This window comes from Sorex fumeus, unplaced genomic scaffold (genome assembly GCF_029834395.1).
Source record: "Sorex fumeus unplaced genomic scaffold, SorFum_2.1 ptg000009l, whole genome shotgun sequence".
In the NCBI taxonomy this organism is placed as follows: Eukaryota; Metazoa; Chordata; class Mammalia; order Eulipotyphla; family Soricidae; genus Sorex; species Sorex fumeus.
Window position 1 is genome coordinate 31,546,188 of NW_026606066.1, and position 14,975 is coordinate 31,561,162.

The 14,975-nt window shown below is 39.4% G+C and overlaps 1 protein-coding gene across 1 annotated transcript; it reads left to right on the top strand.

The window, feature by feature from the left end:
* Window positions 1–1,838: 1,838 nt before the first annotated feature.
* PJVK (pejvakin) lies at window positions 1,839–7,494 on the top strand. Its single transcript, XM_056110387.1, has 6 exons — window positions 1,839–2,415; window positions 3,189–3,384; window positions 3,867–4,008; window positions 5,122–5,239; window positions 6,923–7,021; window positions 7,202–7,494. The coding sequence occupies exons 1-6, from the start codon at window positions 2,205–2,207 to the stop codon at window positions 7,492–7,494; spliced, it is 1,059 nt and encodes a 352-aa protein (XP_055966362.1). The 5' UTR covers window positions 1,839–2,204.
* The last annotated feature ends 7,481 nt before the right edge of the window (window positions 7,495–14,975 follow it).

The window sequence follows — 14,975 nt, forward strand, 5'->3', positions numbered from 1 at the left end:
AGTTCGTTGCTAAGGAGGTTACCAGGGAGGTCCAAAAAGAGGAATTTTATGGAGAGGCCTATATCCTCAGGGTCTGCGGATGGTCTTATCAGGCCTTTGCTTTCTGTATCCACAAGTTGGGTCATTTCTAGAATTCTTCTTCCATTGCAAAGGACCTTTCCCTATCTACCTGCCTACATCATTAGCAGCAGTTTATTACATGGAAGAGATGTATGTCATGGAGGCCCCAGGATCTCTCAAGCACGTGCACCTTTGTTCTCTCCGCTTCTGTTCTCAGCCCCATCTTCCCAGGTTCTCTGATGCACGTGTCCCCCCAGAGAGTCCTGAAATCTTCCTTATATAGATCATAGTCCTCTAAAAGGCGCATTACAGTGATGTCATCAAAAGGAGTTACAGAAAGAACATTGAGGTGGCAAACATACATTGTTTCTTTACATCTGCAGGCCAGGAATCCTGGTCTCACCTTTATAAGCTACAAGCACTTGGATTTGCATCCCAAAGACCAGCCTGGCCAGAGCTGGAAATCTACATCCCAAAGATCAGTCCTGGCTAGTACTTGAGATCTGCATATCCAAGACCAGCTAGGTTTCTGTAAGAAAAGAGAAACTGCCTCAATATACTGAAATCATTTACTGAAGGCAGTTTGAAGGGGAGAAAGTTCAGTCTCATCCCAGCTAGTCAGGACACACAGGAAAACTGCTTCTAGGATGTGTTTCTCCTCTCCTTGTCCAACCAACATGTAAGCATACATAATATTAATCATTTTGTATGGATACAGTAAGAAATACCTTGAGCTTATAGAATTGCTCTCCTAGGGCCATCTCGATCTCAGACTGCAGTGCTCAGGCCAGATAGCTTTCCTATTCTTAGCAGCAGGGTTCTAGTCTCGTCGTTACTTTTGGATCATGACAGCATTTGCCTATGATCAAACTCTTAACTTATAGCTAAGAATCCGTGGCACCTTGGCCTGGCCCATCGCGATACCAGGGTAGCACATAACTTACCGGCTTGCCCTGGTTCCATCCAGTCCCACGTCGGGACCCTGCCCTTGGGGTGCTAGGAAGTGAGGGCAACTGAGGCTTAAGTTGAGAAGGCAGATGCCCAGGAGTGAATAATATTCAAAGCCAATTAAATCCTAAGTTATAAAGCATAATATTAATTAATTGTCTTCCTGTATCTATACAAAAGGACATTGCATTAAGGTAAACTGCTCAAAAGACATAAGGAGAGGAGAAAGGCAATATTAACTTACAGTACAAGTTCAGTGTCCTAGAAGGATGAGACCTTACAAATGGGTTGGGGAAGAGAGCATAGAGGTGGTTACAGGCAGACAAAGTAATGGGAGTGACTCGGGAGCTCTGTGATGAGTGCGACCCAATAAACCTAAGCTCCGTATACTCCAACAGTACCCAATATGCCAAATACCAGTAACAATGATGGGTCTCATTCTCCTAACCCTGGAAGAGCTTTTAATATGGCACTTTTTAAAAAATCTCAGGGCTAGGATGAAGGAGACATTACTGGGGCCTGCTCTAGGTAATCGACGAACAACAGGATGGTTGTGATTGTGATCGTGATCATTTTATCATTGCAGGAACAGCATGCAGTTATGTTATGTTCCTGTATTTTATGTTAATAAATTGGGTTTTATAAGCAGAGAAAATCAATGAAATGCTCAAAATAATTGAAGACTATTTAAGTATTCCAAAGAATACTTCTTTTGTTGTCAAAGTTGATATGATGTAGCAGTGAGGGAATTCCCTTTGGTCTTAGGTGCCCTGTAATTTGTGTCAGGGGTTGTTAATGTCAGTGTTTAATTTGTTCTGTACTCCATAGGGCTAAATGCATTTCGAAAACTTGGCAAAAGGCTATCAGACCTGACTCTCATCAATGACTTTGCTAGTATTTAAAAGCAATTACCTTTCTGTGCCTATTTAGTGCTACAGGCTGTAATTCCAAATTAGACTCACTTTTAGTTGTATCATTTTACACAGTTGATATATAATTCATTATCTGAGACACCAGGGGAGGCAGTGAAGTGAATTGTACACTGGTCAACTATCTGGTGGAACCATGTTTTCTATTTTTTAACAGATATAACCATATTTAAGATAAAACAAGGCATAGTTTTGTGGCCGATTCTCTTTAAAAATATGGATTTGCTTTCTAAGGGTTCCAGGTGATGTTTTTGGCACCCTATTACTATGTTTGCTGCTGCTACCAAGAGCTTTGTTAAACAAGTTGGAAATGGAGGGAGATTAGTTCCTGTTCCAAGCCTCAGTGAGGCTGACAAATATCAGCCTCTAAGTCTTGTGGTAAAAAAGAAGCGATGTTTTCTGTTTCCCAGATACAAATTTACCTCAACACCTTTTACTCTGAAAGATATTCTAATAGGAGACAGAGAAATTTCAGCTGGTAAGTTTTCTTCCTTTTTATTTTTCATTTGCTAAATTTCCATGTCTGCTTAGGTATGACTTCATTCAGCTATATCATTGATAATATAAATATATAAATATAATATAAACATAAGCATTGATAATATAAATATAATATAAACATAAGCTGTAAATAGTAACGTTCCTACTTTTTTATACATTTTATTGATAAAAGAAATTTTTATTATAGGAGTAATATCATTAAGACAAAGAGTGCCTAAAGTTTATATACTCCCGTTTCTTATTGATTGAATAATCTTCAAACTATTTTGTAGACTAATTTTGTTTCAGTTTTTTTAAAAATTATTTTAATCAAATTAGGCTATGATGTTAGAAATGTGTTTATTTATAAAATGATCCTTTTTTCAAGTCTTACCTGTGTTAGTGTCAAATGAGATGAAAGTAATTTTTATTTATTTTGTATTAATCAGTTAAGATTACAGTTGATAAACTAAAATATATTTTACAGGCTAGAATAGAAAATAAATGAACATTCTGACTCTCATAACAATTTTTGGGTTGGATTTTGTTTTTTCCAATTACCCAGCCGATCTTGATACTTAAGAAGTTGTAGGCTGCATTTGAATTCGTCTAAGGATTCTGGATATTATTTATTTTTGCTGTCAAATAATTGAATTGTTGCTTTTAATCTTAGTTTGGGTAATGGAGCCACATAGCAAATTAATGTACTATCAATTGATCTATATTAGATGCATTCAAGACAATGAAAATACTAATTTTCTTTTTTAAAAGGTATTTCATCTTACCAATTACTGAATTATGAAGACGAATCAGATGTCTCTCTCTATGGAAGGCGTGGCAACCATATTGTGAATGATGTTGGAATTAATGTTGCTGGGTCAGATTCCATTGCAGTAAAAGCTTCATTTGGTGTAGTAACCAAACATGAAGTAGAAGTTACAACATTACTCAAGGAAATTACTACACGGTCAGTACAATAATCCTTCATCTACTTGTCTTTTCATCAGATATTTTAATTATATATACTTTATTACCAAGAATATTTTAAATACTCAGGTAATATTTCTAGGTATAATATGACTGGCTTGTTTGAAATTAGTAATATATCTAAACTACGAATAGTAGATGTTCAAAATCATTTGGAATTTTCAATATTTCCTGAAAGTTGCTTTGGTTCTTCTAAGTTATTTGATAAAAAAAAGAACATGTGAATCTGCTGCAACAAATATTCAAAGAGAATCTCTCAATAGGTTCCTAGAATCATGTCTTAAGAAAATAGAAATAAGAGGAATATCATTCTTTTGAGCATACTTTCTCTGATTTGTAATAGACCTGCCTTGATTAGCTCTAAAAGTGGACTTTGAATAGGCAATACATGATAGTGAAAAATGTACTTGAGTATATGTAAATGGATGTTTTCAGACCCTTGTGAATGGTTCTTTATTTCAGAAAAATTAATTTTGACCACAGCTTGATACGTCAATCCAGGAGCAACAGAAAGGCTGTGCTATGTGTGGTTATGGAAAGCATTCGAACCACACGGCAGTGCTCACTGTCTGTGCATGCTGGAATTCGTGGGGAAGCCATGAGGGTAATGAGCCCTATTCATTCTGCTGCTTTGACATCAGAGCTGAAGTGGGAATTGTTTTCAAGTACTCAGATTCAATGAGACTGGTGTATTTTGTCAATTGTTTTTATTATGAAGCTGCAATTATAATTTCTATGGTATTTTTTTAAAATTTCGGATAGAATATGGGTTCTACACAGTTCGAAACACTAATCCTTGGGAAATAATGTGCATGCTGGAGTCCTTCCTATTTCAATTTAAATGCTATTTTAAAAATAGAAATGAAGCATTTATGTTAAACTTTTAAATTATCTTTTATCTTTACTTTTAAAGTCATATCTACTTGTAAATTAAATTAATTTCTAAAGTAAGTAATATTGTCGATAGCCAAATAGTTCCATTCGATGTTAAATCTCTTTTTCAAAACTCATGAGGGGTCAATACACAGCTTAATAGTAAGGTATATGTCTGAGACCCTGCCTTCAATCCCTGTCCTCCCCACAACAAAAGATCTTGAATGTAATTTGTATATAATTTTTAGTTCAACTGTGATGTTATTTGTCCTTATGATTCAGTGATGCATTAAAATGACCTGACTGGTTTTATTAAAATGAATAGTTAAAAAGATAGTTTCAATAATTATCTTCTTAACTCTTGGTAAATATAAGTTCAGTACTCTATGTTCAGCTGCCCACCAATTTCTCTGTAGTAGGATTATTTGGGGGGCATGAATGGAAAGATTTACTTAATTTTTTACTGATTGGTTTGGAAAATAAGTTGATGATTGCTATGTAAAACAGCTGAAATTTCTGAGGAGACAGGTAGGCTAAAAATAATGGCAGTCTTTAAACACAATGGTTTCCAAGATATACAGTTGCCTGAGAGAATTTACTGCTGTGGGAGCATTAATCTTTGTCTCCTCTACAAAGTGAGAGGGGGGAGGTATTCCTAAGAGAGCTCATGAGTTCCTGCTGGAACTTTTGGATTCTACTAGAAACTGTTTAACTGTGATGGTTATTTCTGGTTTTTTGTTTTGTTCTGCTTTGTTTTTAATGGTTATAAGGGTGTTTCGTTTCTCTGAAAAGTGATCCTTACATGTTATATCCCTTAATGGTGTTGTTTATTTATTTAATATAGTTTCATTTTATGGATGAACAGAATCCCAAGGGAAGGGACAAAGCTATTGTTTTTCCAGCACACACAACCATAGCTTTCAGTGTTTTTGAACTCTTCATTTATTTGGATGGTGCCTTTGGTGAGTGCATGAAAAAGTAAAGTAACTATATTGTGAAAGGAATCTTTGTAATAAGTTTAGAATTGTGATGCTCTCAATTCTATTAATTTTATGTGTGGATGAGGTAACTGTCTCTATTTAACAAATGCCTCTTTTCCTTTTCTTGGTGAAGACTGTGGACTTTCCACCTCCCACAAATAGCCAAAATGAATCTACCAAGTATTCCTGATTTATCTGGTGAAAACAGTAAACCCTTGAATAGGTAGTTTCTAATGATGGCAAACAGAGGACAGATAGTCATTAAACCTGAAGATGTCAGGGGATATCAGGAGACAACTCTCCACCAGTTCTTCCCATTTTCCCAGCTATCTTTCCTCTCTTTCTCCTCCAACTTCTTAAAAAGTAACCATAGCAGCTGGAGAGATAGTTCAGCGAGTAGGTTGCTTGCTTTACAAGCATAGCTGACCTGGGTTGAATCCCTGGCATCCCGTATAGTCCCTTAAGCATTGCCAGGAATAATCCTGAATGATGAGCCAATTGAAACCTCTGAACATCACTGGGTATAATACAAACCAAAAAAGGTAACTTTAAGGGCCAGTGAAATAGTGTAAAAATGAAGGCACTTAGTTTGCTACAGCTTGGTTCAGCAATCAATGGTTCAAATATCAGCTAATGGTTCAAATATCAGCAAATACTGGGTATCCCTGAACACCACCAGGTGTGGCCCCCCAAATCAAGTGATGATGATGATGATAATAATAATAATAATAACTTATGAGTAAAATACTTCTCTTAAAATAGTCAGCTCTATTGCATACTACCTGAGGTGCCTTCAACTTCAGAGTTGCTTGTTTCACCGGTCTTTAAGATGCAATGGCCAGACCACTGAAGTCTAGTGCTGCCTTAAAATCTGGGTAAGGGAGCTGGTTAACCAGGGCAATCAATAAACATTTTTAGAATTTTTTTGTTTCTGTACTTTGGGGGTAGGAGTATAAAAGGAGTTCAGAAACAAAATCACTCTAGTTTTTTTTTAACTTTAGATGTAGGTGTAGATAATTATATTGATAAGGGAGAAGTGTGAACTGACATACATTATACATCAAAATTTTAAGTGTATATAAACTACAGCCAAACACTTTTATCCTATAGGTATACTTAGATGTATGTGAAAATATGTAAATATATTAAGTGGAAACAGCCACAGTGTGTTATTAGCATTTAGTTAAATAATGGCATATTCACACAATAGAATACTATGAAACCACAATTAAGAAATGAGGAAACACTGTGGATCCTGGCATGGAATGGCCTCAAAGAGATATTTTAAAGAAATATATATATATATATATATAATATGTAACAGTCCCAATTTTATAAACACACATATATACATATTACTTTATCCCTACAAAACAGTCTGAAATTTGTAAATTGTATGAAACATTTCTGGAATTTGACACAAGAAACTAACAGTAATTACCTTTGGAGTGGAGAACTGAGGTTGGTGTCAGAATTGAGCAGAGACTCATTTTTCACTGTATTTTCTTTCTCTATTCTTGAATTTTGTACCATATTTCTTTCCCAGAAATATGTGAAATTTAACTTTAACAAGTGTATTGAATAGCATTTACCAGGATTCATTGCCCACAACCAAAACTCCCAGTGAGCTCTTTCAGTAATAACATCTTCTAATTTTTTTTATAGACCTTTGTGTCACTTCAGTGTCAAAAGGAGGATTTGAAAGGGAAGAGACGGCAACATTCGCAGTGCTCTACAGATTGAGAAATATACTTTTTGAAAGAAGTATGTGCACCAAGGAATAATTCAAATATTTTCTTGGATTAACACGTGTGGTATATAAACAGTGATCCTGTCTGCTAAGGAAGAATTTTAATGCAAAAGCTAAATGACTGTATTTAGAAATGTAGTTCAGTTATCTAAGTTTTATTATTTCTAACGCGTGTCTCTATTTTGCTCTTTTAGATAGAAGGGTGATGGATGCCATTTCTCGTTCACAACTTTACTTAGATGAACTTTTCTCCGACTACTATGACAAACCTCTCAGCATGACTGATATTTCACTTAAGGAAGGGACTCATATTCGAGTTAACTTACTTAATCACAACATTCCAAAAGGACCTTGCATACTCTGTGGAATGGGGAACTTAAAAAGGGAGACAGTTTATGGGTGCTTTCAGTGCTCTGTGGATGGGCAAAAGTATGTAAGACTTCATGCAGTTCCCTGTTTCGATATTTGGCACAAGAGAATGAAATAAATGAAAAATGAATACACATGACTGTTGATGTACGTCCTACTCTGCCACTGAAATTATCAAGGTTCACGGTGATGAATTATAACAAATTTGGAGGGAGAGAAAATGTAAACCATGTAAAAAGTGGAAATCATAATAGTATCTGCTGCATAAATTATTATGATTGATGTAACTTATGTTAAGTAAAGCTTAAATGTAAAGTACAGAATACATATACTTTTTTTTTTGCAGTGCCAAGGTAATGCTCTACCACTAAGCCACATCCCTGGCCTAAAATTCTTACACAAAGTTGCCATTCAGAGTCTAGAGAGACAGTAGGTAGGGCACTTGTTTTGCACATGGCCGACCAGGGTCCGATCCCTTGTATGGCATATGATCCCGAGCCCTGCCAGGAATGATCCCTGAGTGCAGAGCCAGAAGTAAGCTCTGAGCACCACTGGGTGTGTCCCCCAAACCAAAAAATCTGTCATTCATTCAAGGAGTATTTTGTCTATCATTTTATAACTTTATACATAGAATTTTCTAAACAGCAAATTCAATCTACGTTTAATTCAGTATTTAAGGATGAGAAGAGTGCACTGTGGTAAAGTCATGGTGGTTTGAATATAGCCCTTGGTCTGGTAAAGTGAGGAAAATGTATTAATAATTCAATGTTATCCTAAATGTTTAATAGCAGTATCAGATTAAAAAGCATACTGAACTCAGCTTGGCATTCTGTATGTCAGTTAACATGGTGACTGAGGCTGCCATACTGCAGTGTACATATGCCCACAACTTTTGTCTTTAAACAAATTCATTATTGTCATTTTAATGCTAAGTTAGTTAGGGTGTATTCATTTTCCTCCTTAAAAAAATTAAAATGGGTCAGAGCAATAGTACAGCAGATAGTGCATTTGTCTTGCATGTGGTGAACCCTCATTTCATCACCAGCACCCTCTATGGTCCCTGAAGCCTGCCAGGAGAGATTCCTGAGTGCAGAGCCAGGAGTAAGCCCAGAGCACTGCTGGTTGAGGTTCCAAAACAACTACAAAATGTTAAAACACTTGACATTTCAACCTGAGAGATCCGTTTGTTTGTATTTCTGAGCTACACACAGCTGAGCTCACGGATTAGTCCTGGCTCTGCACTCGAGAATTAATTACTCCTAATGGGATGACAATGGATGCCAGAGACTGAATCCAGGTTGGCCACCTGGAAGGCAAACACCTTACCCACTGTATTACACTCTGGCACCAAAATCCTGAGAGATCTTTATCTACTCTTAAAGCTATCTTTTGAACTTTTTGTATACAAACTTCTTAATCTAAATTGTAAATTTTTATGCCCAATAAAATAATTGAAAAGTATATTAAAATTCTAGAACTTAAAAATGTATTACAGAACTCACTATAAGGTCTGTGCCTATGAGGACATAAGGCAATCGAGTAAAAATAGAGAAAACAATACATGTAGAATTAATAGAATTTAAAATGTGACAAAAATTGCAGAGTAAATCTCCATACTTGTCATATGTGTGTATATGTTTGTGTATATATATTATATATATATATACATATATATATATATATGGGCTGCAGCAATAGCACAGCGGGTAGGGCGTTTGCCTTGCATGCCGCTGACATGGCCGACCCGAGTTCGATACCTCTGCCCCTCTCGGAGAGCCCAGCAAGCTACCGAGAGTATCTCGCCCACACGGTAAAGACTGGCAAGCTACCCGTGACATATTCGATATTCCAAACACAGTAACAAGTCTCACAATGTTACTGGGTCCCCTCGAGCAAATTGATGAACAATGGGAGGACAGTGACAGTGATATATATGTATGTACACAACTATATAATTTTAATATATAATTGAACTTAGATTTCATTCATGCAAGAATGAATATATGATATATACTCACTTCACTTGAGTCAGATGTAAAGCCTGTTTTCTTTTTCCTAAATTTTTAGCTACTGTGAGATTACAAAATTATTATTGTTTGAGGCATACATTGTTTCAACCCTAATCTCTTCATCAGTGCCCACTTATCTCCACCAATCCCTACCCCAACTTGCCTCTCACCCACCAGTCTAACTCTATGAGGGGCACTTTAAAAAAATACATTTTGCACTGTGGTTTGCAATACTGTTGCTGACAGGGTTTCATAAATAACGCTTTACCATTTTCAGCACCATCTCCTCTTCCTGGCTGAGCCCTTCCCTTTATCATAGGCATTGCCCCCTCCCTGTCCTCTCCCCTGGCCACCTCAGGCGACTTGTTTCCTATTGAATACCAGTTCTTGGGGGTACAGTGCCACGCAGCAGGTCAACCTGTACCTGTGGGGTGAGTACATCAGCAGCCTGAATGTGACTTTAGGCTTCCTGATACCCCCAAATTGCTGCTATGACTCTGGCCAGACTCCAACAACTTGGGGCCAAGTTTACTAAGAAATTAAATGGTCAAAAGTTAGGTATGTGGGAGCAACACCCACAAACCACCTCCAGCTCAGCTATACAAGCTCATTTATTGGCCTTGCTTCAGAGACCCATAAATCTCAAGAGAGATCAAAATCGGGCCACTTTAAAGCCCATTAATGACCGTGATCACAAATGAATCTTGGAAGAGAGCAGCACGCTGCAGAGACATCTCCCCACCCTGCACCAGGCTGATTTCACCAGGGCAACTTGGAGGAGGGCAGGCGTGTCCCTCTTCCTGTCCCAAATGAACTCCAGCAGCTGCAGACTTCCAGAACCCAATCGTCGCCTGCTCACGGCCAACCTTCACACGCTCATCCCAGGCCCCCCACGCATGAGAATTGAATGCCAGTCTCATGTTCTTTGTTCTGTCTTTGGGCATTCATTATTGTTTCCTTATACCCCTCATGAGGGAGATCATTCTGTGTCGGTCTCTCTCCCTCTAACTTCACTCAGCATGATAATTTCTAGGTTTCTCCATGTTGCAGTAAACTGACCTTTATCTTTTCTTGTGGCTGATAATATTCCATTGTGTATGTACCAGTTTTTCTTCTTTTTTTTTTTTTGCTTTTTGGGTCACACTCAGCAATGCACAGGGGTCAATCCTGGCTCTGCACGCAGGAATTACTCCTGGTGGTGCTCAGGGGACCAGATGGGATGCTGGGATTCGAACCCAGGTTGGTCGCATGCAAGGCAAATGCCCTACCCGCTGTACTATCACTCCAGTCACCTATCAAATATCTTTTCTCCATTTTGGTTTTGGACCCTTGGGTTTTATTCTGAGAAGTGGGGTGCCTGAGTCAGATGGAAGCTCAATTTCTAGATTTATTTAGCAATGTCCAAGGCTAGACCAGTCAATATTCCCACCAGCTATGAATGAGGCTTTCTCCCTGCATCCACTCCAGCACTGGTTGCTCTTGTTCTTTTTGATGTGTGCCAGTCTCTGTGGTGTGAGATGATACCTCATTGTTTTGATTTGCATCTCCCTGATAATTAGTGATGCAGAGCACTTTTTAATGTGCTTTTTGGCCATTTGTATTTATGTCTTTGAGGAAGTTTCTGTTCATCTTTTTTCCCCATTTTTTGATGGGGTTGGATTTTTATTTTTTTGTAAAGTTCTACCAGTGCCTTGTATATTTTAGATATTAACCCCTTATCAGATGAGTGTTGGATAAATAGTTTCTCTCATTCTTTGTGCTGTCTCTGTATACTGGTTATAATTTCCTTTGAGGTACAGAAACTTCTTAATTTAATGCAGTCCTATTTATCTTTGCTTACACTTGTTTGGTCAGCAGAGTTTCATCCTGGAAGATGCCTGCAGCTTCCATTTCATGAAAAGTTCTGCCTAAAATTTCCTCTGTAACTTATATCAGACAAGTCCACTCAAGGGTGAAATACTACCAAGGGTGTGTTTCTCCTTTCCTTAGTCCAACAATCATTTAATTAATATCTTAATTAACATCTTAGTTCTACTTCTTAATATTAGTTATTTTGTATGGACACAGTAAGAGATTCAATAAGCTTGTAGCGCGGCTCTCCTGGGGACATCTCGCTATAGATCTCAGACTACGGTGCTCAGGCCAGATTAGTCTTTCCTAACCCTAGCAGGGTCCTAATCTAGTTGCTACTTTTTGGATTATGACAGAATTTGTCCATGACCGTGCTCTTAACTTACAGTTAAGTATTATGGCCTGGTCCATTTCAATGCCAGAGTAGCTCACAGCTTGCCCTGGGTCCATCCAGTCCCTCATCAGAATCCTGCTTTGGGGGTGCTAGGAAGTAAGGGAAACTGAGGCTTAAGTGGAGAGAACAGATGCCCAGGAGTGAATATTATTTGGAGTCAATTAACCCCCAAGTTACAAAAGCATAGCACTGTCTTCCTGTGTCTATACAAAAAGCACATTGCTCTGAATTAACTGTGCAAAGGACTTAAGAAGAGAAAAGCAATATTTACAAGTTAACAGAGCACAAAGAAAGAGGTTACAAATAAACACAGAGAATGGGAGCACTGTGATGGGAATAAACCAATAAACCTTAATTCCCTGTGGCAAGGTGGAAAGGACAAACCAATGTTATCCTACAGTATGGAACTGCTCGACCTCCACTACCTCCACTACCCAGCCGCCACCACGCTCCAGGCCACTGTTCGACCCTGCGGTCACTTCACGGCTGTGTGACACATCATAAAACACTTAATACCCATCTTCCAAGATTAAAAGGTAAAAGGTAAAGGCCCTCCTGTTGATCATCGATTTGCTCGAGGGGGCCCAATAACATCTCCATTGGAGACTTTGTTGTTACTGTGTCTGGCATATCGAATACGTCACAGGGAGCTTGCCAGGCTCTGCCGTGTGGGCGAGATACTCTCGGTAGCTTGCCGGGCTCTCCGAGAGGGGCGGAGGAATCGAACTCGGGTTGGCCATGTTGGCTGCGTGCAGGCAAATGCCCTACTGCTGTGCTATCACTTCCAAGATTACTGTACCATATTTGATGGGGTTCAAATATGGTTTGAACCATGGGAACACCTGCAAGGGTGATTAGAGGCCGCCCTAAAAGCTTCTATCCTTCTTGGAGAGCCCGGCAAGCTACCAAGAGTATCCCACTCACACGGCAGAGCCTGGCAAGCTATCCATGGCGTACTCCATATGCCAAAAACAGTAAATACAACGAGTCTCATTCCCCTGACCCTGAAAGAACCACCAATACGGCAGTGTTAAGAAGGATGAGGAAGGAGAGGCTGACAAAATCTCAAGGCCGAACTAGGCAGCCAAAACGAAGGAGGACAAAAATGACTGTCTGTACTTTCAATGCATGTATGCTGGCATCGGATGCATTCATCAAGGACCTGATGGTGCAAGCACGAAAGATCAAGTACGACATCATTGGTCTGACTGAGACAAGGAGGCATCAACCACATGACTCCATTTTCGACACTGGAGAAGTACTGTTCCTAGGAACATGCGACAAAAGAGGCATTGGTGGTGTCGGTGTCCTTGTCAACACAAACTTGGCCATGAGCATTGATTCATTCAAATGCCTAACAACCAAAATTCGATGATTATACTTAAATAGATGTGGCTCACTGCCGGCAGTTTCTATCTTCGTTGTCTACCCACCAAGATCCAATTATGATGAAGAAATTGAGAAGTTCTACATGGAGCTGGAGAAGTTGTATAAAAAAGACCACACCTTCCACAAGACCACTGTTGGTGATTTTAATGCCAAGATAGGACCAAGAAGATCAGCTGAAGAACTCGACATTGAGACCCATGGCCTAGAATGGAATGAACAGGGTGAGAGACTGTCTGAGTTCATCATGTTGACCATGGTAACTCATAGATCCAGAAGGCTGAATCTAAACGTTGGACAGGGGAGTCTCCCGGTGGACGGTTCCACAACAAAATTGACCACATCATATTCAATCGATGATTTTGCCTGCCTGATGATGCTGTTGTCCCAAAATTCCAAACAGGATCAGACCACCGTCTCCTTTGTGCAAATTTCTACTTCATGGAGTGGGGAGAAAGGGCTGCAAAGTTTAAGAAGAGAACTCCCAGAATGACCACCAACTAGGAGCTCTTTGGCACTATTGCGGCAACATGGGAAGATGCCAATCATTGACAACATTAAGGAAGAATATGATCGACTGGTTCAGCACCTCCATGATTGTGTGAGGAACACCGAGAGAGAGAAAGCCACAAAAAGACGCCTGTCTTCGAAAACTCTCGAGCTCATTCACCAACGTGGCTTGGGGCGAGCCTTAGGCAACCACAAGCGAATGTCCAAGGTCACAAAGCAGTGCAGAGAAGCGATCAAGGAAGACCTCAAAGAGAGAAGAGCAGCAGTGCTGGCCGATGCAGCAGAAGCTGGGAAAAGCATTTGCAACACCCGCCTGTTCTTCACCAACTACAAGACCAAGATGACTGTCCTCAGACGGCCTGATGGATCTATCACATCTTCCAGAAGGGTAATGGAGATTATCCACGACTTCTATTCGAATCTCTTCTATAGCCACGTCCACCTCCACATACCAATTCCACAGGATGGATATGTCGTTCCCAATGTTTTCCCTTCTGAAATCCAATACGCCATTTCATTGGAAAAGAAGTGAACAGCACCTGGCCCAGACAAGGTCAGACCTGAAGATTCTGTTGTCAGTACTCATCAATAGACTTGCTTGGCTCTGCAGAAGCTACCTGTCTGAATGCAAGGTTCTGTCCCAATGGAAAACCAGCAGGACCGTTCTACAGTACAAGTAGGGAGACATCCATGACATTGGCAACTACTGCCTGATCTGCCTGTTGTCCGTCGTCTATAAGCTGTTCACTTGAGTATCCTGAATAGGATTGACAGAACATTAGATGAAGGACAACCATGTGAGCAAGCCAGCTTCCAAAAAGGATTCAACATGATTGACCATATCCACACTGAAACCAAGCTTATTGAGGTTTCTCAGGAGTTCAAGATGCTGCTCTGTCTAACATTCATTGATTTAAAAAAGGTCTTTGATTGTGTTGAGATGGAAGCAGTCATTGAAGCCCTAGCCAAACAGTGTTCAAACTCAATATATCAGGATCCTCCGTGAACTGTATTATGGATTCACTACCAGGATCTCACCATTCTACAAGGACGTGATCATCGACGTCAAGAGGGGTTCAGCAGGGTGATACCATTTCACTGAAACTCTTCAGTGCCACCCTCGAGAACATCATGCGACAAGTGGAATGGGAAAGAATGGGAGTAAAAACAGTCGGCAACTACACCACCTCTGCTTCGCGCTGATGACATCGTTCTAGTAATACCAAACATTAGTCAAGCAGCACAAATGCTGGCCGACTTCGACCGTGAGTGTGGAAAGGTCAGACTGCAGCTGAATCTCATGAAGACAATGTTTATGAGAAACGAAGTCGTTCCTGACATTCCATTTGCTCTCAATGGAATGAACATCTCCTAATGCAACAGTTATGTGTACCTAGGTTGAGAAGTCAACATGACAAATAACCTGGTACCTGAGTTGCACAGGAGGAA